The 24487-nt window shown below is 39.6% G+C and overlaps 1 protein-coding gene across 1 annotated transcript; it reads right to left on the bottom strand.

Annotated features, from left to right (window-relative positions):
- Window positions 1-494: 494 nt before the first annotated feature.
- On the bottom strand, window positions 495-20298 carry cnstb (consortin, connexin sorting protein b). The gene is made up of 9 exons (XM_063002483.1): window positions 20205-20298; window positions 18548-18651; window positions 15947-15977; window positions 15499-15585; window positions 12531-12648; window positions 9885-9906; window positions 8988-9233; window positions 2928-3066; window positions 495-888 (listed from the first exon to the last, which is right to left on the bottom strand). The coding sequence occupies exons 1-9, from the start codon at window positions 20296-20298 to the stop codon at window positions 677-679; spliced, it is 1053 nt and encodes a 350-aa protein (XP_062858553.1). The 3' UTR covers window positions 495-676.
- Window positions 20299-24487: the final 4189 nt, after the last annotated feature.

Raw genomic sequence — 24487 nt, 5'->3', positions numbered from 1 at the left:
TGTGGGTGGGTGGGTCTTCATACGCTGTGTAAGGACCCTGATTGGCAGAAGAGACACCTGTGCAGAAAGCAGGGGCGAGAAGAGGATGGCTGTAAACGTGACGAAAGAGGCGTGTACAGCGACATGCTCTCCTTGGATGCAATCTGGTATCTCTCAGCAGTGGAAGACAAAAACTGAGTGTGCTAAATCGGTAGGAAAATGGGGGGGGGGGGGTGGGTGCAGAAACCTTTGGAAGAACCCTTGTATATACAATATATAGATCATTTTATTAGCTCTATATTTCAGATACATATCAATACATTTACTTTAGTTTACATTACGGGTTTAAAATTAAAACATTGCAAGCGAATGCAAAGTTAGCCTGCTCGCTTCTGAACTAATCTGAATAAACTCTGGCCACTGTATATTCTAGGAGGTAGAAAAGAAAGAAGGTGTTGAGAAATAAACAAAGGTTTGTGTTTTCCCCAAGGCAATCTGGTGTTTTTCCACATCTAAAAACATGCAGACAAAAGTGGACTAGCTGTTCTAATTAGTGAGGTGTAATTTATTGAGTGTTGCTCTGTAATGGACTTGTGCTCTGTATTCCTGTCATGCAGCTAGTACTTCTAGTGCTACCCCATGCACCTTCAAGTTTTTGCTGTTTGACACTAATTCCATTAAGGATAATATGACAGGACTATGATGATGCAGGAGTAAACCAGTGTGTTAGAGTGTCCACTCCCCGTCGTACAGGTCCAAAGTAAAAGTCCATGTTGTTTGAGAAATCAGTGCAGACAGATGAATAAGCTCCACCAAGAAAGCAGTAGAGCATGGTACCTCCCATACTGATGACCACAGTTACCAGGCACAGGAAGAAAAATACAAGACAAGAGTCCCCACCGACTTCATCTGTGTATTACACAATGCAAACAGATTCAATGTTAGTCGGGTTTTAAAAACAAGTGACAACAAATTACAGTGGTACCTTGGAACTTAACGTCAGTTGGTTCTGGGAGTGGTGTTGAGTTTCAAGGTATTTTTTCCCATAAGGATGTTTGGGAAACCTGTTAATGTGTTCCATGGTTCTATGTAACTGCATATATTTTAGGCTAATGTAAAATAATGGGGTTGTTTTTGACACTTATACACTAAAAATGACACAAATATAATATATAAAAAACACTGAAATACAATAAAAAATACAATAAGACATGCACTTTATCTTTACTTCTTTATTGTTTCCTTATGCTTCTTAATCGTGGAGATGATCGATCTTGAAATACCGTATTCCTTAGCAAGTTCGGTAAGGCCGCATTAACATGAGAAGTGGCAAAACCGCTTTTGCGCTGGCTATATCATTGTTTCCTATTGAGTGTGGCTGCTTAGTTTGCCGCGATGCTTCCTTGAGCGACGGGCACTGTGCACTTTTGGGCTCACGATTTTTGCGCTTGCCGATTTGCGCACTTGATATGACACAATACAAGTGACTCAGGTCATACAAACAACGCTGAGCATAAAAATAGCTTAAAACATCGAGCGAGGAATTGTATTAGTTGAGAGAACTTATGAGTAGTTATAATTAAGAGAGGTCTGAGGTTTCTATGTTGTTCTTTTAATACATTAAGTCACATTAAGGTTTATTTTAAATACCCAGATAAATGCATTTAATTTGAGGTAACTCATCTTTCACCTTTAACCTAAGCACCAAATCCAGTTTTAAAAACGTACTGTGCACAAATAACCGAAATCTAGTTGTATTATTTGCACTGCATAGCAATCTTAATCTTTCCTATTAACATGCATCTTCATCTAGGTGCCTGTAATAATGAGCAGTTACTTTGTTTATATGCTTGCTTAACATACTGCTGAAGAGCTTAATCTTTTAGCTTATATGTTTGTTTGGGTTTTTCAACATGACCTTGAAACATGAGAAATACACTGATCAGCCGTAACATTAAAACCACCTCCTTGTTTCCACACTCACTGTCCATTTTATCAGCTCCACTTACCATATAGGAGCACTATATACAATCACTGACTGTAGTCCATCTGTTTCTCTTTTTAGACTGCATTCACCCAGTTCTACAATGGTCAGGACCCCCACAGAGCAGGTATTATTTAGGTGGTGGATCATTCTCAGCACTGCAGTGACACTGACATGGTGGTGGTGTGTTAGTGTGTGTTGTGCTGGTATGAGTGGATCAGACACAGCAATGCTGCTGGAGGTTTTAAATTCCGTGTCCACTTACTGCCCACTCTATTAGACACTCCTACCTAGTTGGTTCACCTTGTAGATGTAAAGTCAGAGACGATCGCTCATCTATTGCTGCTGTTTGAGTCGGTCATCTTCTAGACCTTCATCAGTGGTCACAGGACGCTGCCCACGGGGCACTGTTGGCTGGATATTTTTGGTTGGTTGACTATTCTCAGTCCAGCAGGGACAGTGAGGTGTTTAAAAGCTCCAGCAGCGCTGTTGTGTCTGATCCACTCATAGCAGCACAACACACACTAACACACCACCACCATGTCAGTGTCACTGCAGTGCTGAGAATCATCCACCACCTAACTACATTCAGTAATTGTAGAACTACAAAGTGCTTCTATATGGTAAGTGGAGCTGATAAAATGGACAGCGAGTGTAGAAACAAGGAGGTGGTTTTAATGTTATGGCTGATAGGTGTATATTTTAATAGTGATATAATAACCGTAATAACTTTATACTCTATAACTGCAAACATTTTCAGTGTGATTAAACAAAATTTTGCAGAGATACTTGTGTTATGTTTGAGCTCTATAATTTACAGATAGCATCTCTATAGGGTCTATATGTAATCTAGAAAATTCCAGAAATGCTTTTACATAAATGTCTAAGGTGTGTTATTTTGCTTATTTTGCGATGGCATATCACGTTTGGGTGTGTTTTTAAATAAAAAATAAAAGTATCATACCATTGTCAACTGTATCAGCTGTTTCACTGAAGCGAACCTTAGGTTTGGAGCTTTTGGGTGGAGAGTGATCAGCAGGATTGTTTTTCTCTACACAAGCCCTCTTCTTCAAGATGGAGACAAGACCATTGGAGGGAAACGTCTACAATTATACATAATATATACATGATTACAACATCTGCATTATATATAATCCTTAAGCCTTAAACACTGGAAACATAGGCTTGTTCAAAAAGTTGGAACATTTGTAAAATGCAATCTGTAATTTGTTAATTCTCTTGAAATTGTATTTAACTGACAAATGTAAAAGGAAATGCCACACACTGGCATTCAAGTGAACCCACTAGTGAAAGGCACTGTTTTAAATATAAAAAAAATCAGCAGATTATCTTCACATAAGTACAACCCCAAATCAGACAAAGTTGGGACAGCATGAAAAATGCAAATAATAAAAAACACAGTTTCTTACATTTACTTTGACTTTTATTGCAGACAGTTTGAACCTGAGATATTTCATGTTTTATCTGCTCAACTTCATTTCATTTATTAATAAACATCCATTCCTGCATTTCAGGCCTGCAACACATTCCAAAAAAAGTTGGGACAGAAAAGCATTTACCACTTTGTAATGTTGCCATTCCTTTTCACCACACTTAAAAGACGTTTTGGCACGGAGGATACCAAGTGATTTAGTGTTTCAGCTTTTATTTTGTCTCATTCTTCCTGCAAACACGTCTTAAGATGTGCAACAGTACGGGGTCGTTGTTGTCAAATTTTTTTTGTTTGAAAATCCTCCACACATTCTCTAATGGGGACAGGTCAGGACTGCAGGTGTCTTTGGTTCGGCGCACACAGCGTCCATTTTTCCAAAAAAGACCTGGAATGCTGATTCATCTGACCACAATACACATTTCCACTGTGTGATGTTCCATCCTAGTTGCCTCCAAGCCCAGAGAAGTCGACGCTGCTTCTGGACATGGTTAACATAAGGCTTCTTTTTTGCACAGTAAAGTTTTAAGTGGCATTTGTGCATGTAACTCTGTATTGTAGTGCTGGACAACGGTTTGCCAAAGTAATCCCTCACCCATGTGATTATATCAGCTATTGTTGAGTGGTGGTTCTTGATGCAGATCGAAGATCACAGGCATTCAGCTTAAGCTCGCGTCCTTGGCCTTTACGCACTAAAATCGTTTAATGATATTATGCACTGTAGAGGGAGAAATATGCAAATCCCTTCCAATCTTTCTTTGAGGTTCATTGTTTTTAAACATTTCAATCATTTTCTCACACATTTGTTGACAAACTGGAGATCCTCTGATAATCTTTGCTCATCAAAGACCTTTCCTGGATGCTGCTTTTGTACCAAACCATGATTACAATCACCTGTTGACATCACATGTTTCGGATCACATCATTATTTAGTTTTTTCACCTCATTACTAGCCCTAAATTGCCCCCATCCCAACTTTTTTGGAATGTGTTGCAGGCCTGAAATGCAGGAATGAATGTATACACACAAATGACAATGTTGAGCAGACAAAACATGAAATATCTCAGGTTCAAACTGTCTGCAATCAAATAAAAGTCAAAGTAAATGTCAGGGACACTGCATTTTATTTTATTTGCATTTTCCATATCTGTCCCAACTTTTTCTGATTTGGGGTTGTACAATTTTAGGCCTTGCTACCCTAAATTGTATTAATGAGAGTTCCGAATGGCTTGACTAAAATAAAAAAGGTTTTAGAGAAACCTAGTAAAAGTCCTGAACCCTACTGTGTCAGTACATGCTCAAAAGCCCTCAACAGTATAAAATGGAATTTCACAAAAAAGGGCAAGGTCTCTAGTTGACTGATCTTAAATTATTAGAGGCTTCTGGCTGCAGTTGTTGCTCCTAAATGTGGCATTAGATGTGGCATTTTGAGAGGCAATTACTTCACACAGAGGCAGTTGATGTTAAATACTATACTTTTACAGCACTGTAAATATAATTTAAAAAAAAAGTCAAATGCCTTTTATAAATTTGTCAAATTTTTTGTTAGATTTTCAATCATTAAAACTGCTGTTGAGTAAGAACAGACGCTGTATGCTCTTTTGTTTTTTTGTTATTGAAGGATAGTATTATGTAGGAGGTCCACGCCCAGCAGATGTGCAAGTCATTTTGTACATACTCCTGCAGCTGGATTTTTTTTAACTGTATAGAAAACCTTTCACCTGGTGTGACTTAAGACTCTTATGAGGAGCAAGTGACAGTCAATCAAAAGATATTGACAGATCACATGACAGCCAAACTACGCAGCACAAAGAGATACAAGGCACAGGTGATTGTCAACTGAGAGAGGCTGACATATCAACATGTGTCTCTGTGCCCTCAACTGCAGGCCAAAGCAGAGCATGTCATGGATGGATGCCACCACTTTACACACTAGGACTCCAGTGAACCATAGTTAAAGCCACTGTCTTCACAATAAATCAGCAGATTAGATAATCTTCACAAAAGTAGATGGTAGGGCTGGACGATATGGATCAAAAATAATATCTATATACAGTATATTTTAGCTGAATGGCGATATACGATATATATCTCGATATTTTTTCATCCCATAAGGTAATAACAACAAGACACTTCTGCGACAAAGCTACATGTTCCAAATACTAAATACCAAAAAATTTTACAGGCACTTTTATTAATATTCATGCTGGGGAAGCTTTACACAGGAACTATTTTTCCATAAAAATAAAAAAAAAGAGCTATTCTAAGAAAAAGTTTGTTGTTTTCTAACGTCTCGCCTGTTGTGTAATGTGAATTACAAATATATTGTCTGGCCCTTTAAGAATGTTAAGTGCACTATAGGGTGCAGGGAGCAAGTGTGTAGGGAAGAGATCAGAATTTATCTGATCACGACCACGTACAACATCCAGTATAGAAATCACTCCCCATAATGTTTGATTTTTACAGATAGAGCAAATACATGCACATCACATATACAAACACACAAGTCAGAACAACAGGAGACGCGTCGTTACGTTATTATTACTTTCTCAACACGTGCATACACTGTTTATATATAAAGTAAACACGTGCATGTCAGCGCGTGCATGCGCTTGTGTTTGTTTATTTCCGTTTTCCAATATTGGACTCATTTTCTTGTTTTTCAACTTTGGGATTTGAAGTGAAAAACGAATGACCAAAGGTACACGGAGCTGGAACCTTTTGTCTGAACTTGTTTTCGGCATTCTCTACAGAATACATTATTCCGCTGCTCATCTGACACTTTGAATTCGAACCATCTCCAAATAACTGAGCCATTATTATTCTTTTTACTAACCCGCTCCTCCACCGTCTCCATGCTATCACAGGACGCTGCCCACAGGGAGCTGTTGGCTGGATATTTTTGGTTGGTGGACTATTCTCAGTCCAGTAGGGACAGTGAGAAACTCCAGCAGTGCTGCTGTGTCTTATGCACTCATATCAGCACAACACACACTAACACACCACCACCATGTCAGTGTCACTGCCGTGCTGAGAATGACCCACCACCCAAATAATACCTGCTCTGTAGTGGTCCTGTGAGAGTCCTGACCAATGAAGAACAACTGGACTACAGGCAGTAATTGTAGAACTACAAAGTGTTTCTATATGGTAAGTGGAGCTGATAAAATGGACAGTAAGTGTAGAAACAAGGAGGTGGTTTTAATGTTATGGTTGATCGGTGTATATATGGCAAATAAGGGCATTTTATTTTAGACTAAAGGGACTTTACATACACTACATGGTCAACAGTATTTGGACACTTGGTCATAAACTTGTTGGACATCAAAAATGATATTAAAATACGTAGAGTGAGTTCTGTGTAAGCTTTTCAGCAATAACAACAGCCACGTTTCTAAGAAAGCTACTCATAAGCCTATGAAGTATGCCTGTATGAATTTGTGCTCATTCAGGCAGAGATGTTGATGAAAAAAGCCTCAATTGATGTTCCAGTTTATTTCAAAGCTGTTCAGTGGGGCTGAGGTCAGGGCTCTGTGCAGGTCACTGGAGTTTCTTTAAACCACGCTTTTCTTCATGTCTTTATAGAGCTTGCTTTGTACACGGAGGCACAGTCATGCTGGAACAAGAAAGGACCTCTGCATCTGTTAGCAACTATTGTGGCTGAAACACAGGGGTGTCCCAATACTTTTGTCCATGTAGTGTATGTATCCATTTAAAAGTTCCACTGATGACTCATTAGTCCACAGAACATTGAGGGTGGGGTTTTTGGCAATTGTAAGGCGAGCCCTGGTTAGCAGTAGTTTTTGCCATGCAGCTTTCCCAATAAAAGCTATTTTTGGCCAGATGTTTGTTTTATTAATTCAGGCACAGAAAAGAACAGTTGCAGAAAGCACTACAATCCCAAGACTGACATGACATTCTGAATTTGTCCCTTAAAAGTCTATGGTTAATAATTTACACTGCATCAGATACAGTGTATCACAAAAGTGAGTACACCCCTCACATTTCTGCAAATATTTCATTATATCTTTTCATGGGACAACACTATAGACATGAAACTTGGATATAACTTAGAGTAGTCAGTGTACAGCTTGTATAGCAGTGTAGATTTACTGTCTTCTGAAAATAACTCAACACACAGCCATTAATGTCTAAATGGCTGGCAACAAAAGTGAGTACACCCCACAGTGAACATGTCCAAATTGTGCCCAAATGTGTCGTTGTCCCTCCCTGGTGTCATGTGTCAAGGTCCCAGGTGTAAATGGGGAGCAGGGCTGTTAAATTTGGCGTTTTGGGTACAATTCTCTCATACTGGTCACTGGATATTCAACATGGCGCCTCATGGCAAAGAACTCTCTGAGGATGTGAGAAATAGAATTGTTGCTCTCCACAAAGATGGCCTGGGCTATAAGAAGATTGCTAACACCCTGAAACTGCGCTACAGCATGGTGGCCAAGGTCATACAGCGGTTTTCCAGGACAGGTTCCACTCGGAACAGGCTTCACCAGGGTCGACCAAAGAAGTTGCGTCCACGTGTTCGGCGTCATATCCAGAGGTTGGCTTTAAAAAATAGACACATGAGTGCTGCCAGCATTGCTGCAGAGGTTGAAGACGTGGGAGGTCAGCCTGTCAGTGCTCAGACCATACGCAACATACTGCATCAACTCGGTCTGCATGGTCGTCATCCCAGAAGGAAGCTGACGCACAAGAAAGCCAGCAAACAGTTTGCTGAAAACAAGCAATCCAAGAACATGGATTACGGGAATGCCCTGTGGTCTGACGAGACCAAGATAAACTTGTTTGGCTCAGATGGTGTCCAGCATGTGTGGCGGCACCCTGGTGAGAAGTACCAAGACAACTGTATCTTGCCTACAGTCAAGCATGGTGGTGGTAGCATCATGGTCTTGGGCTGCATGAGTGTTGCTGGCACTGGGGAGCTGCGGTTCATTGAGGGAAACATGAATTCCAACATGTACTGTGACATTCTGAAACAGAGCATGATCCCCTCCCTTCGAAAACTGGGCCTCATGGCAGTTTTCCAACAGGATAACGACCCCAAACACAACCTCCAAGATGACAACTGCCTTGCTGAGGAAGCTGAAGGTAAAGGTGATGGACTAAACCCAATTGAGCACCTGTGGCGCATCCTCAAGTGGAAGGTGGAGGAGTTCAAGGTGTCTAACATCCACCAGCTCCGTGATGTCATCATGGAGGAGTGGAAGAGGATTCCAGTAGCAACCTGTGCAGCTCTGGTGAATTCCATGCCCATGAGGGTTAAGGCAGTGCTGGATAATAATGGTGGTCACACAAAATATTGACACTTTGGGCACAATTTGGACATGTTCACTGTGGGGTGTACTCACTTATGTTGCCAGCCATTTAGACATTAATGGCTGTGTGTTGAGTTATTTTCAGAAGACAGTAAATCTACACTGCTATACAAGTTGTACACTGACTACTCTAAGTTATATCCAAGTTTTATTTCTATAGTGTTGTCCCATGAAAAGATATAATAAAATATTTGCAGAAATGTGAGGGGTGTACTCACTTTTGTGATACACTGTATGCTCTTACCTCTTCTACTTCAATGAGCTTAGTCAGTTCTTCCCCACAGTTCTCCTCCACCTCCTCTTGATGCATTTCCACCAAATCCTCATTTTCCAAAACCTCATCTACTCCCTCTTTTCCACTGTTCTTCTTTTTCAGGCAAGTGTTTATATTAAAACTCTCATTTTCTTTAAGTGGGATTCCTCCATACACTGCCTGATCCACTATTCCATCCTTCATATTTTGTTTTTCCAGCTTATGGTCATCCACATCCTATAGCAAAGACAGACAGCTTTTCTTAACACACTTGTTCAGACCTACAGTACCAGTCAAAAGTTTGGACACCTTCTCTTCAGTGGTTTTTCTTGATTATTTTTATTTTCTACATTGTAGATTAATACTGAAGACATCCATACTATGAAGGAACACATATGGAATTATGTAGTGAACAAAATAATGTTAAACAAACCAGAATATGTTTTATATTTTACCAACTCTACCTCTGCACAAAACAACTGATGGTCTCAAACACATTAAAAAAGCAAAAAATTCCAGAAATTAACTCTAAACAAAGCACAAACATTAATTGAAAACCATTCCAGGTGGCTACCTCATGAAGCTGATTGAGAAAATGCCAAAAAGTGTACAAAGCTGTCATCAAAGCAAAAGATGGCTACTTTAAAGAATATAAAATATAAAACATATTCTGGTTTGTTTAACACTTTTTTGTTTACTACATAATTCCATATGTGTTCCTTCATAGTTTGGATGTCTTCATTATTAATCTACAATGTTGAAAATTTAAAAAAAAACACAGGAATGAGAAAGTGTGTCCAAACTTTTGACTGGTACTGTATGTTCCACACAGAAAAAAATCCCCATGAATTTATATGTTAAAAAAAGAAGAAGCTTTTTATATCATACCTTTTGCCTAAAGCGATGGGGCCTGAAAAAGAAAGAAGCAGGGCAAGTTCAGTCAGTGCATACTTTTTAATAAGTAAGCAAAACTGCAGTATATTTATACACACATTGCTTTTAACAACACATTAATTTTATATAAATCATTAAATCTAGTTCTAGTCACCCCCTCCACCCCCAGCTTGAATCTAGTCTAGACATATTCTATTAATAATGTATTCCAGAATCTATAATGACATTCTGCTTTCTGCATGTCTGCACATGTTATGCTGATATGTCTGTTTCTGCGGTTTTACTGCAGGTCTAGCACACATTAAACAAATACACACTATATGGCCTGTGTGATCTTTTTAGCTATAAGAACAGCCAATCTTTTCACAAGAATTCTCATACTATTTTTTCCCAGTCTCATTTTAATCCTAAAATCATGAATCAGAGTTCAACTGAGATGCAACGGGTGTGGTCATAATCAAGCCTGATCATGTCTAGTTCAATCGAATTACCAATTTAATAAAATTATTTTATTACACAGAGCATGTACAAAAATGTGTTTTGTGTTAACTGAGGTTATTGTTTCCATAATATACATTCAGTTTAAATATCTAACACAATTATGAACCCCATTTCCAGAAAGGCTGGGACTTTTGAAAACGCATAAAAAGAAGTATATGTGATTTGTTTATTCTCCTAAATCTTTATGTAACTGATTAACTAAATATCTTAATATATCTGGAAATATAAACATCTAGATATATCTGGAAATATAAACATCTAGAATTTGACACCTGCAACACACTCCAAAAAAATTGGACATTAATTCCTATTAATGAGACTTGTTATTGGTTTAGAACCTAAGGACACTAACTGTTGCAGTTTTGCATTTTTGCTTGATACAAGACTTCAGCTGTTTAACAGCCTGTGGTCATCGTCTAATTCTCCTCTTTATCAATGCACCATGCATTTTCAATAGGAGACAGATCTGGACTGCTGGGAGGCCAATCAAGCACACACATTTTAAGGTTGATCTAAGGTTGTAGCGCATACAGAATGAGGGCTGGCATCATCTTGCTGAAATAATCATAAACTTCCCAGTAAAAGGTGTTGCCTTGATGTTAGCATGTATCTCTCTAAATTTACAATATAGCTGTACACCTCAAAACACCTCTTGTGTAACTAGTGATTACCTGTGCTGTCATGAATGTAACCAAAGTGTGTAAAACATGACATTAAAATAAATAAATAATGCGCAACAGTCACACACATTCAACAGTGGTTTCCAGCTTTTACCTACATAGACTAAGATCTTTTTACAGTATTATGAACAGTAGATTGTAAAAGACTAAATTATTTGCAATGTTCTTTTTTCAAACTGATTGGCAGTTCACTCCTGAAGTTTGGCACAAAGTGATGAGCCACGACCTATCATGCTTGTAAAGACTGAGTCATCGGTCGATCCTCCTTTTATACCCAATCATGATTCCCTCAACTGTTACCAATTTACCTGCTTATTGTGGAACACTGTTATTTAAATATTCTATTCTGTTATATTCTATTTTACTCTTATTTTGCCTCTGTCCCATTGGACCTAATGAAATGTGATGCAGGCATCAAATTATAAAGTATTTCTATTTACATAATACAATGAGCCAAATTCATAAGTGATTCCTTTATTATTATTATTATTAATGATGAATAGATAGTATATTTAGATAACTGTGGTTTAAAAATAGTTAACTTTTTGTATTACTATTAATCATTTCCTGCCTGTGGGTGCTCAGGTAGTGCAGAGATAAGGTAAGCTAGCCCACTACCCATGGCAGTGGGCGGAAAAGCCCAGCCATTGCCATTAGGAGGTATACAGTCCCAAGCCCAAATACCAACGGGGGTTGAATCAGAAAGGGCATCTGGTATAAAAACTGTGCCAAGTTTTATATGCAGACCAGATCTGCTATAGTGACATCTAAATACATGAGCAGCTGAAAAAAAATGTAACCGTTCTTGCCAACTCCATTCAGTTCCTACAGGTTAGAAAGGCCCCTGTGATGGAATCGTGCATCGTATTGTGGAATTTAAATCAGAAGACTAGCTACGTGGTGGAAGCAACGTCCAATAAGATTAAATGCACATCCCCATTTTCCCATTTTTCTTCAAACATGACAAGCTGAATTACTGCCAAAAGAGTATTTTATTTCTTCCAACCATTGTTCTAATGTGTCTAAATGCATGTGTAACATTGTTAGATGTCATATTTGTGTCTCTTTTTAGAATGGAACTAGGTGAAATTAACATTTTTCATTGTTTTTATTTATTTATTTAATAAACATATAAAAAGTAATTTATGTAACTTTTACACTTTTTACACATGTTCTTGTTTGTGCGTATAAATGCATTATTATGTTTGTTTCCAAAAGTTCAAAGATAATAAACATAATGTGTAAGCGAATATTAAGTGGATATATAGATCAAAACTATATGAATAGTTAAAAATTGTTGATCAATAGAATTTTGCCTACTGTAGATGTTACATTTGGGAATTCACATACTTCAGACCATGCAGTGTGTACTTTCAGTTTGAGAGGTATGCTTGTCTATAGTCTGTTGGCTTGGTGCTTGGCGTCTGGTTTATGTAGCTACATTTACAAACGTTCTTGCCTCTGGTGTGTTCTACAGATGTGACTGAGAGAGTCCATGTACTTGCTCTCAGTCTCACTGCAGCAGCTCTTCACAGCAGAACTGCTTTTAGTTTGAGAGCCAGCCTTCCACTGAGATTCTAAAACCAAACCACAAGTTTAATTGTTACCATTTTCTCCACGTTCTTTATATATTATACACACTTGAGGACAAAATTATTAGCCCCCCTATGAAATTTAAAGTTATTTCAAAATTTCCCAAAGTCCTTTAATAACAGAGCAAGGATTTTTCAATATAGCATTTCTAAACATACTGGTTTTCTTTAGAAAGCATAAATTATTTTTATTTGCTTACTATAACAGAACTATTTCGAAAGAAACAAAAATCACCGGGGTCAATATTATTAGCCCCCTTAAGAACTGACTTTTTTATTGAGTCATAGCACAAACCACTGCTGTGCAATGGTGTGCTTTAACTTTGTTATGATGAAAGCTCATTAAATCAAGTCACAGCTGAGGGTTTTCTCCCAATTTACACACAGTATAAAAGCTTCAGTAAGCATTTGAGCTGTCACTTGAGAAAGCATCATGCCAAAAACAAAAGAAATCAGTTTAGACTTGAGAAAAAGAATCATCTATGCTTACAAAGCAGGAGAAGAATATACAAAGTTATCACAGCGTTTATAAGTGTCAAGAACTGGAGTGAGAAGTATTATTAAAAAATTCAAAGAGAGCCACACAATACAGAACAAGCCTGGCAGAGGTAGGAAGCGCAAAATATCAAAGACCCTGGAAAGAAAACTAGTGAGAGATGTGTCTAAAGACCCCAGAACAACTGCCAAGACACTAGTGAATGACTTAGCCAAGTCAGGAATTGTTGTCTCAAAAAAGACAATCACTAGAGCCCTGCACAGGAATGAAGTGCGAGGTTGCAGACCAAGAAAAACTCCACTCCTGCAGAAAAGACACCTTCAAGCCAGACTGAAGTACGCTAAGGGACAACCTGGAGAAAGATTATGCATACTGGAAGTATGTCCTTTGGTCAGATGAGACAAAAGTAGAGCTCTTTGGCCATAGAGACATTGCTTATGTTTGGAGGAAAAAGGGTGAGGCTTATCACCCAAAGTGTTCTTTGGGTGATAAGACATACATACATCGCACCCAAACATCGACATACATACATCGCACCCAAAACATACATCGCTCCTGGTGAAGAACTACCTCCAGAAGACCAAAGTGAATGTTATTGACTGGCCTGCACAAAGCCCTGACTTGAATCCCATTGAAAATCTGTGGGGTGAACTGAAGAAGAAGATTCATGCCAGAAGGCCATCAAATCTGGAGGAGCTTGAGAGATTTGCCAAAGAAGAATGGGCTGGGATTCCTCAGCAGATGTGTCAGAGACTTGTTGAAAACTACAGCAAACGACTGCAGGCTGTTATCCAGCAAAAAGGATACACAATTGACTATTAGCATCAGGAAGGCTAATAATTTTGACCATGATAGTTTTTGATTTTGTGAAATAATTTGATTTCTGTGGGCAAAGTAAAATGATGTAATCATTCAAAATAAAACTGGGATGTTTGAAAAAGCTGTGTTAAAAGTTATTTGCTCTATTTAACAGTACTTGGGGAAATACATTTAAAACAATGAATTTTTCATAGGGGGGCTAATAATTTTGTCCTCAAGTGTATATATATGTTTTTACATATATATGCCCACAATGAGTTTAGAGCCTAGAGTACTCTTATCTCCCTAAATCAGACACAGCCATTTGCTCATTGCAAACATGACCTCCACAGCATGACCAACATAATGCTGGCTGAGGAGGGCTGCAGGCTAGCACATGCCTCCTTTGATGCACATTAAGTCTTTAACAAATCAAAAAAAGTTTAGACAGTATGGAAAATGCAAATAAAATAAAATGCAGTGTTCCTTACATTTACTTTGACTTTTATTTATTTTTAAAAAATGTTTTCCCCTTTTTCTCCCACTTTAGCATATCCAATTTCTACCCGTCAATCATCCTCTCACTAATGCTGGTCCCTGCTCCTGATTGGGGAGGACGAGGCTGCTCCACACACCCTCCGGCATGTGCACAGCAATCGAACATCTTATCACCTACACTTGACGAGTGTAGCTCAGTACAGCCTTGTGTACGGAGAGTCACACCCTCTACCGCGCTCCTTCCCCATCTCCGTGCAGGTGCCACCAACCAGCCAGCAGAGGTCGTAATCACACTAGTCTGAGAGAGAGTCCCTATCCGGCTTAGTCCCGCCCCTTACCTGAACAACAGGCCAATCGTTGTTCATGTAGCCACTCAGCTGACAAGGCAGAGCCGAGATTCGATACGATGTATTCAAGATCTCAGCTCTGGTGAACAGCATGTGTTTTTACCGATGCGCCACCTGAGCGGCTACTTTGACTTTTATTTGATTGCAGACAGGATGAACCCAAGATATTTCATGTTTTGTTTGCTCAACTTCATTTCATTTATTAATAAACATCCATTCCTGCATTTCAGGCCTGCAACACATTTCAAAAAAGTTGGGACAGGGCAATTTAGGGCTAGTAATTAGGTCAAAAAACTAAATAATGATGTGATTCCAAACAGGTGATGTCAACAGGTGATTGTAATTATGATTTGGTACAAAAGCAGCATCCAGGAAAGGTTGAGTCTTTTATAAGCAAAGATGATCATAGGATCTCCAGTTTGTCAACAAATGCATGAGAAAATTATTGAAATGTTTAATAACAATGTACCTCAAAAAAAGATTGGAAGGGATTTGCATATTTCTCCCTCTACAGTGCATAATATCATTAAATGATTCAAGAAATCGTGATGAATTTCAGTGCGTAAAAGCCATGCTGTCCCAACTTTCTTATTTGGGGTTGTAAGTAATGTGGGGCCAAATGAGGGGACATTTGAAGCACCTGTGGTCCTTTTTTAGAAAATAATTTCTTTAACAGTATGGAACCTGAATTCTTACCGCACTCTTCCTGCATGGAGGCCAGGTTAAAGAGCAGTTTCTCATGGTACAGCCTCTCCAAGCTCAAGAACAGAAGTGCCCACTGGTCTGGCAAAGGCAGTGAGTTAAAGGTAAGACTACTATGATTACTTGGGACACTGTAATCCAATCACTAACATCATATACTGATGTTTCATAATCATTACATAAAACCCAAGAAACTCGATTCATGCCCTAGAAACACCCTAACATTGAATGTGGAAAGCCACACCCTTGTGTGCATTCCTCCAGCCATTATTGCACAAATCACGATGACGGAACAAACGCAGAGCTTCAACTTGACAGGAAAGATAACACAAAGAAATTAGCACATGAGGTTCTCATTATAGCAGAGTGAGACTAAACAATGCTGATTTGCATCAAAACAAATATGCACCCAAAAAGTACAAAATACCAAGCAAAAGGATACAGTCCTCCTCCAGGAAATACGCTTCTGATATCTGTAATGAAAGGAAGCTATTAGAGATGAAAACAATTTTACTCTGACCCAATTTCCTTTCCAAGGCATGTCGGGCCACAGTGTATTATATAGCAGTTACAACTGTTAAATCTTAAACTTAAAACGAAACTTCTAAGTCATTTTTTAAGTTGGATAATTGGTAAGATACAGTAAGAAGCTAATTAAGCTCATAAATTATTATTATCTCTTCTGGGAAGGCTTTCCACAAGGTTTAGGAGTGTGTTTATGGGAATTTTTGACCATTCTTTCAGAAGCTCATTTGTGAGGTCAGACACCGATGTTAGACGAGAAGGTCTGGCTCACAGTCTCCACTCTAATTCATACCAAAGGTGTTCTATCAAGTTGAGGTCAGGACTCTGTGCAGGCCAGTCAAGTTCTTCCACACCAAACTCGTTTATCCATGTCTTTATGGATGTTGCTTTGTGCACTGGTGCACAGTCATGTTGGAACAGGAAGGGACCATCCCCAAACTGTTCCCACAAAGTTGGGAGCATGAAATTGTCCAAAATCTCTAGGTATGCTGAAGCATTAAGAGTTCCTTTCACCGGAACTAAGGGGCCGAGCCCAACTCCTGAAAAACAACCCCACACCATAATCCCCCCTTCACCAAACTTTACACTTGGCACAATGCAGTCAGACAAGTACCGTTCTCCTGGCAACCGCCAAACCCAGACTCGTCCATCGGATTGCCAGACGGAGAAGCGTGATTCGTCACTCCAGAGAACACATCTCCACTGCTCTAGAGTCCAGTGACAGCGTGCTTTACACCACTGCATCCGACACTTTGCATTGCGCTTGGTGATGTACGGCTTGCATGCAGCTGCTCGGCCATGGAAACCCATTCCATGAAGCTCTCTACACACTGTTCTTCAGCTGATCTGAAGGCCACATGAAGTTTGGAGGTCTGTAGTGATTGACTCTGCAGAAAGTTGGCGACCTCTGCGCACTATGCGCCTCAGCATCTGCTGACCTCACTCTGTCATTTTACGTGGCCTAACACTGCATGGCTGGGTTGTTGTCATTCCCACTCGCTTCCACTTTGTTATAATACCACTGACAGTTGACTGTGGAATATTTAGTAGTGAGGAAATTTCACAGACTTGTTGCACAGGTGGCATCCTATCACGGTACCACGCTGGAATTCACTGAGCTCCTGAGAGCGACCCATTCTTTCACAAATGTTTGTAGAAGCAGTCTGCATGCCTAGGTGCTTGGTTTTATACACCTGTTGCCATGGAAGTGATTGGAACACCTGAATTAAATGATTTGGATGGGTGAGTGAATACTATTGGCAATATAGTGTATTATCTGTATTATTATGTGAGTAGTAGAGCCTAATGGATCCTGCTCATTACTTTAATTTTTTAAATTATTTTGAGAGGACAAAATTGTCATTCATTAATTTTCAACAACCTTTTTATCATGCACATTGCATTTTCTTCTCCTTTTTCTCCTTTTTCCTTAATTAAGCACCCAAAATCTGACCGGCTTGCACAACTGACCGCTTCTTAACACAAAACAGCAGCAAAGAAATGTAACATGTACAGAGTAAGACACTATGCTCTCTGTATTTGTCAGCTGTTCATAATGGCACATTATGCCTAGTTCACACTACTCGATTTTTGCCCTAATTTTCGCTCGCCGACAGGTCACCGCTAGATGTGGCAGCTCGGAAGCAACTTGGCGTCCGCTGTGGGCTCGGAAATCAGCTCTCGATCACTATGTGTGAACTGTATGGAAACAACGACTCGATCCGAGCGGCTCGACGAACGCTCGCAGACTCAAGAAAAATATCTAGCATGTTAAATATCTGGACCTGTCAGCAACTTAAAATCATGTAGTGTGAAAGGTGTTGCGATCAGGTTGTAATTGTTGTAAATGCAAGATACAGAAAGAAAACCTGGGGGAGGAGTTGTTAATGTGTAGAACAGGGGCATAATATAGTTTCTAGAGGAATACATCATCACACACACAAGCTTTACAGTATTTGTGACTTATCGTCCATGCCAAACCATAATACCAACGTTGCATTGCAAAAAATATTTATTTGACTTCAACTCTCTCTGCAGAACAGACAATCCCTGCTGGCCGCGTAGCCAAACCCACTCCCTCACCCAGTTACATCAGCACTCAAACAATCTTGATTGCCCGCTTCTTGTTGGCATGTGTTTTGGACGTGGTATCATTAAACCCCTTGTCACTTCTTGCGTAAATTTGGGAGACCAGACAGATTACAAGAGATCCAGTTGTGTAGTGTGAACTGTACAGCGATCTGAACAACGTGAAAGTCGTGTAGTGTGAACTTGGCATTAGCAGACAGTAGTTGTTACAGCGGCAAGGAAGTGACTCCCCATCTGTCTTTCCCTCCTTCAGACACAGGTATCTGTGTCTGTTGAGTGCCCAACCAGGTTGATAACATGTCTAAAGCTCAAACCCAAGTCTCTGTGGTGGGTGTGAGCGCATTAGACCACTGTGCTACCCAAGCTCACCCTAATGCCTTTCATTTTTAAAGAGTTGGAGGGATAATAAATGGATTTGAGCCAAGCCCACCTGGTGTAAGGAGTTGGGCAGAAGCATGTGATCATCATGTTCACCCAAAGAACTTAGTGCAGCTAGAAAGGAGGGACTGGGTTCAGGAATCCTACAAAGATGACCTACAACAGAATCACAGCAAGTTAACACATCATTAACAGACAGATTTAAAAGAAGATTTTAATGAGAAACATATTAAATATTACATGTCATTACATGTTACATGTTAATTCGCTCCAGGTTAGAGTGTTTCTATATATCACGGTTTCTCTCTTACAAACTTGCCATCTCACCTGTCTAGCAACCTGTCTTTTCTCTGGATCCATAATGCTGGGCTTGGTCCGGTCCAATTTTCTGATAAAGTGGGTTGTTTCGGCACTCAGGTGGTGCAGCAGTAAAACACGCTAGCACACCAGAGCTGGCATTTCGAATTCATCGTTTTGAATCTCACCTCTGCAACCGTCTGGCTGGGCGCCTACATGAGCAACAACTGACTGTTGTTCATACAGGGTGGGAGCCGGACGGGAATTCCTCATAACTGATGCAGTTATGACCTCTGCTGGCTGATTGATGGTGTCTGCACAGAGACGAGGGATAATGAGGATCAGGGTGTGTCTCTCCATACACAAGCTGATCCGCATATAAACTCGTCTCGTACAGGTGAAAAGATGCAGTCGGCTACTGCACACATGTCTGTGGTGTGTCAGTCTCGGCTCCCCTCAACCAGGGTAGAGGTCAACATCAGTAGAGAGGAAGCATAATGCAATCAGGTAATTGGATACGCTAAAGTCGGGGGAAAAAGGGGAGAAAATGGATAAACAAAATAAAGAAAAAAAAAAAAAGTTGATTGTTCCATCTTCCCCTTTTCATTCCAATCTAGACATATGCAGTGATTGAAGTGGGAAAAAAGTGCTGGTACTTCCCTTTTTCTCATCTGGATCAGCTGGCAAATTATCAAGTACTACATTCTCAGGTAACTTTACTTAGACTAGCATTAATGAAACTTGTCCTGTACTAGACATTTCGAGATATTGGGAACAGGTCACAGTGCCCCTTAGGAAATGCAGTTTACGTATAGACAATATAAATTTCCCAGAACCTGATATGGAAAGGGCAAATAAAGACTACCGAAAGCCTGTGAGAAGTGCCGGTATGTAAAGGAGTAAGACGTAAAAGTGCCAGTTCTGTGTACCAGTGAATTCCGTCCCATTTCGAGCCCTGGTCATATAAAGTTCTCCAATTTTAACCTCCTCAGCAAGTGCTGACCCCCAACTAGACCAAAGAAAGTGTATTATGGCGACTATACCGTGCACTGTGTATAGTTGCCAGCTGCTTCCTTCCCTATGCCAGACAAGAACTCACAGAGAGCCATGCACCAGTGAATCAACCATCTTTCATGCAGGCACCCCAACCAGCCAGCAGATGTCACAACTGCAGCAGCAATGAGCAACGGAACCCTTTCATTATTTTTCCCCACAGACACAGCCAACTGTGTCTGTGTGGGTGTCAGACCGATTGATAGCAGAGCTGAGATTCAAATTCGAGAGATTAAGATCTCTGCTTGGGTACAATGTGTTTAATTAAGATGATAAAGTACTGTTTTAAGTGTTATTTGTTTGTCTATTAATATGACTTATTCATATCATTAGGCCTGTTCACTGCAATGCATGTTTACCCGATGTTCTGTCATCCATAGGCAATCCTGTGGTGTCAATGTCAGACCCTGGGTAGCTGCTCATCAAATCTTGTTTCACTTCTGTCCCGTCCATAGTTCTGTTCTCTTATACTTTGTTTTTGAACTCATTGGTCACAAACAGGTTAAAGTTAATTATGGGCTCTGTACCCTTCAACAGTACTATGTTGTTGTTATATCTCATCCTCTTCTGTTTTGGGGTCTTCCATTGCTTACAAATGCTCTAGCAGGTGACTAAGAGCCATAGACAAGATCCTAGGTTCAAATCTGCAAAAAGAGATATAAATATATTATGTACAGTACATTAAGTATATATTAAGTATATTTTATATACAAGACTGATGTTTATTTCATTACAATAAATACAACATAGACCAACAAAAATATATACATATATACTTTCCTGTCTACATATGGGTCAATGAGAAGTGTTTTTAAAACACTGTGTAAATTTTTTTTTAATTTTCAGCAACTGCAGTCATGGTCAAAAAAACTCTGGTTTTACCAGAAAACACTGGGCACAAGGCAGGAATAACGTAAACAGGGCACCAATTTGTTGCAAGGCTTTAGAGCTAGCAGAATGTTTTTTTATACATTTTTGTTTGCATTTTCTCCCCTTTTTCTCCCATTTTTTTTAGCGCGTCCAATTGCCCGATTGCGTCATGCTTCCACTCCACCAATGCCTATCCCTGCTCTGATTGAGGAGAACGAAGCTAACCCACACCCCCTCCGAAATGTGGGCAGCATGCCGTATGCATCTTATCACCTACACTTTGATGAGTGCAGTGCAGCTCAGCGTTGTGTATGGAAAGACACACCCGGAGAGCACTCTTTTCACATCTCTGTGCAGGCGCCATCAGTCAGCCAGCAGAGGTCGTTATTGCACCAGTCATGAGAGAGAGAGACCCCATCGGGCTTAGTCCCGCCCATATCTGAACAACAGGCCAATCGTTGTTGATGTGGCCACTCAGCCTTAGCTGAGCTGAGATTCGATACGATGTATTCAAGATCCCAGCTCTGGTTCCAGCGTGTGTTTTTACCTCTGCGCCACCTGAGCAGGCCAGAGCTAGCATAATTGACCACTGCACCACCTGAGCACCTACATCTTACAAAGATACTTCAATATTTAATATTAAGATAACTTACCCCAATTTGGGACATAATTTAACTAACAAAACTATGAAGAAATGACTTTTTATTGTTTAGTTTTTTTGTAAATATAAACACATTTTGAATTTATTGCCTGCAACACAACTAACTAAAAAGTTAGGACAGGGATAAAATAAATGCAAAAAGTGAAAAAATGCAACAATTCACCAAAAACACAGTCTTTGCAACAATATATGTAGTATATACATCGATCAGCCATAACATTAAAACCACCTCCTTGTTTCTACACTCACTGTCCATTTTATCAGCTCCACTTACCATATAGATTGAACCCACTCCAAAATAATGAACACAAAAATTGTGTCATGTTATTGACCTGTAAAAAAATGGCTTACTCTGCTGTTCCTAAACTTTGTTCATGTTGGGCGGAGAACTTTTTTATATTGTTTTTATAGTGAATCTGCACTATTTTATTTTCTGGTTTAACCTAGTGCTTTCCCCTGGGCCAAAAATGTCTTATTTTATTATGAATTTGGTCCTGTATAAGACAAAATCTTTCAGCTAAAAATGTGGCTTATCTAAGTGCTTAACCCTGGAGCAATATAATAGGTGTGGCTGCAAATAAGAAATGCTTATGAATGTACTCATTGTAGATAGGCTTTTTTCTAGCGCTTTGTTCCAAGTGTTGAAAAGAAATGGGTATCTTGTTTAAAAGAACTTTCTCTCTTTACAATAGCCACGATTAAAGGGTGGAATTAGACTGGTAAATAAAATGCCCAAAAGGAATTATGTTATAACATGTAGAAAGCTTGATGTTAAGAGGAAATCTTAGAAAACTAGTGTGATGCAGAGTACAGAATAAGGTTTATAAGTTATTAAATAAATGAAGTGTCACATTTCTTGTAAGAAAATTTGCTACAAAGCTTTCTTGGATAATTCACTTGGGAAGAAACATGTTTTAGAAAGAGTATTTCTCATGATAAAATACAGAATGTAAATAAAGACACATAACAGGCCACCAGTGACAGCAAATTTGGTTAAACTTGCATTCTATCAGTAATCCCCATGTATTTCCATGTTTGCATGAGTGTGCACCTTGTTCTTGTTTTTTATTGGTATATTACAGTAGACCTACTTTTACACCTCCAAATAAAAATGAACAATACCTCATGCACATATTTTACATCTGAAACAATACACTTGTTCTGAATTCCTTTACAGTAACTATACAATGATGTTTACATTTAAATTTGATTGCTTTAAACATTAACTAGTGTTAAAAGTGTTATACCTCTCAATTTCTCAGCAAACCAATCTCCTGGGTTGACCTGAAAACTCAGTGTGATTAAATGGAAGCCTTCTGAAATGAGTTGAAATGGAGTTTTCTTAATTAAATCACCTAATTTGTTAAATAATCATTTAAAAACTGTGTTTTGGGTGGCCAGGTGGCACAGCGGGATATTCCGGTAGCGCACCAGCGCCGAGATTCTGAACTCCTCGGTTCGAAACTTGGTGTTGCCACCAGTCGGCTAGGCGCCATCTAGCGGGCATAATTGGCAGTGCCTGCAGGGAGGGATGTCGGGACTACGTGGGCGGGGTCTTCAAATTAATGTTTAAATGCAATTTCCCTCTGGGATCAATAAAGTATTCTGATATTCTGATAAACGCTGTGTAAGGACCCTGACTGGCGGATAGAGGCACCTGTGCAGAGTGCATGGGTGGAAAAGGGTTCTGTTAAGGGCTGCGCGCAGATCGGAGGAGGCGTAACAGCAATATACCCATGTCAACTGCAAAAAAATCGGGGTTCCTCAGCAGCGGAAGACAAATTGACTATACTAAATTGGGAGAACATGGGGAAAAAAAACGCATAAAATACATACACCGATCAGCCATAACATTAAAACCACCTCCTTGTTTCTACACTCACTGTCCATTTTATCAGCTCCACTTACCATATAGAAGCACTTTGTAGATCTACAATTACTGACTGTAGTCCATCCATTTCTCTACATACTTTATTTAACCTGCTTTAACTGTTTTTTAATGGTCAGGACCCCCACAGGACCACCACAGAGCAGGTATTATTTAGGTGGTGGATCATTCTCAGCACTGCAGTGACACTGACATGGTGGTGGTGTGTTAGTGTGTGTTGTGCTGGTATGAGTGGATCAGACACAGCAGCGCTGCTGGAGTTTTTAAATACCGAGTCCACTAACTGTCCACTCTATTAGACACTCCTACCTAGTTGGTCCACCTTGTAGATGTAAAGTCAGAGACGATCGCTCATCTATTGCTGCTGTTTCATCTTCTAGAACTTCATCAGTGGTCACAGCACGCTACCCACAGGGCGCTGTTGATTGGATATATTTTTGGTTGGTGGACTATTCTCAGTCCAGCAGTGACAGTGAGGTGTTTAAAAACTCCATCAGTGCTGCTGTGTCTGATTCAATCATACCAGCACAACACACACTAACACACCACCACCATGTCAGTGTCACTGCAGTGCTGAGAATGATCCACCACCCAAAGTCAGAAGTGGAGCTAATAAATTGGACAGTGAGTATAGAAACAAGGAGGTGGTTTTAATGTTATGGCTGATTGGTAAATATATATTTTTTTTAAAACCTATGTTTTGTGTTCTCCTGTGTTCTCCTTTTGTTACAGTACATTTTGTATAACACACCATGTCTCACCATAAAGATGGTAACACCCAGGTAATATGCAATGCCTGTTTTTCACCACACATAGTCCTGCAATTCTGCATCATTTTCCTGACATTGCCAAAGTCCTTTTCGTGCCATTTAGCAAACAACAAGCAGGCTATAACTTGCCTTGTACTCAATAGTGGCTTTTGTCTTGCTACTGTTCCAAAGGCCTGATTTATGGAGCGTGGCACAGATGGCTGTGCTTACGACAGGTTCTTCCATCTCTGCATGAGATATTTTAGTGGCTGGTTTGGACTAGTTTGACTGCATTCATTAAACCGAGCATTAATGCAAATGATTTCACTATAGAGGAATGTAACTACTATAGGTCCCCAAATTATCTATGCAAACCAATGCCTATATACACTGCCTGGCCAAAAAAAAGGGTCACACACTCTAATATTTCGTCGGACCGCCTTTAGCTTTGATTACAGCACACATTCACTGTGG

Source organism: Trichomycterus rosablanca, chromosome 9 (assembly GCF_030014385.1).
Source record: "Trichomycterus rosablanca isolate fTriRos1 chromosome 9, fTriRos1.hap1, whole genome shotgun sequence".
NCBI classification, from domain to species: Eukaryota; Metazoa; Chordata; class Actinopteri; order Siluriformes; family Trichomycteridae; genus Trichomycterus; species Trichomycterus rosablanca.
The sequence above is the reverse complement of the archived record's forward strand: the minus strand, read 5'-3'. Positions and strand labels throughout refer to the sequence as shown.

Coding starts and splice junctions, on each gene's coding strand:
- cnstb (XM_063002483.1), bottom strand. CDS start 20,298: ATGGACGGGACAGAAGTGAAACAAGATTTGATGAGCAGCTACCCAGGG. Junction 9,907..12,530: donor ATCTGTAGAACACACCAGAG/GCAAGAACGTTT, acceptor TTTCTTTTTCAG/GCCCCATCGCTTTAGGCAAA. Junction 889..2,927: donor AGCTGATACAGTTGACAATG/GTATGATACTTT, acceptor TGTAATACACAG/ATGAAGTCGGTGGGGACTCT.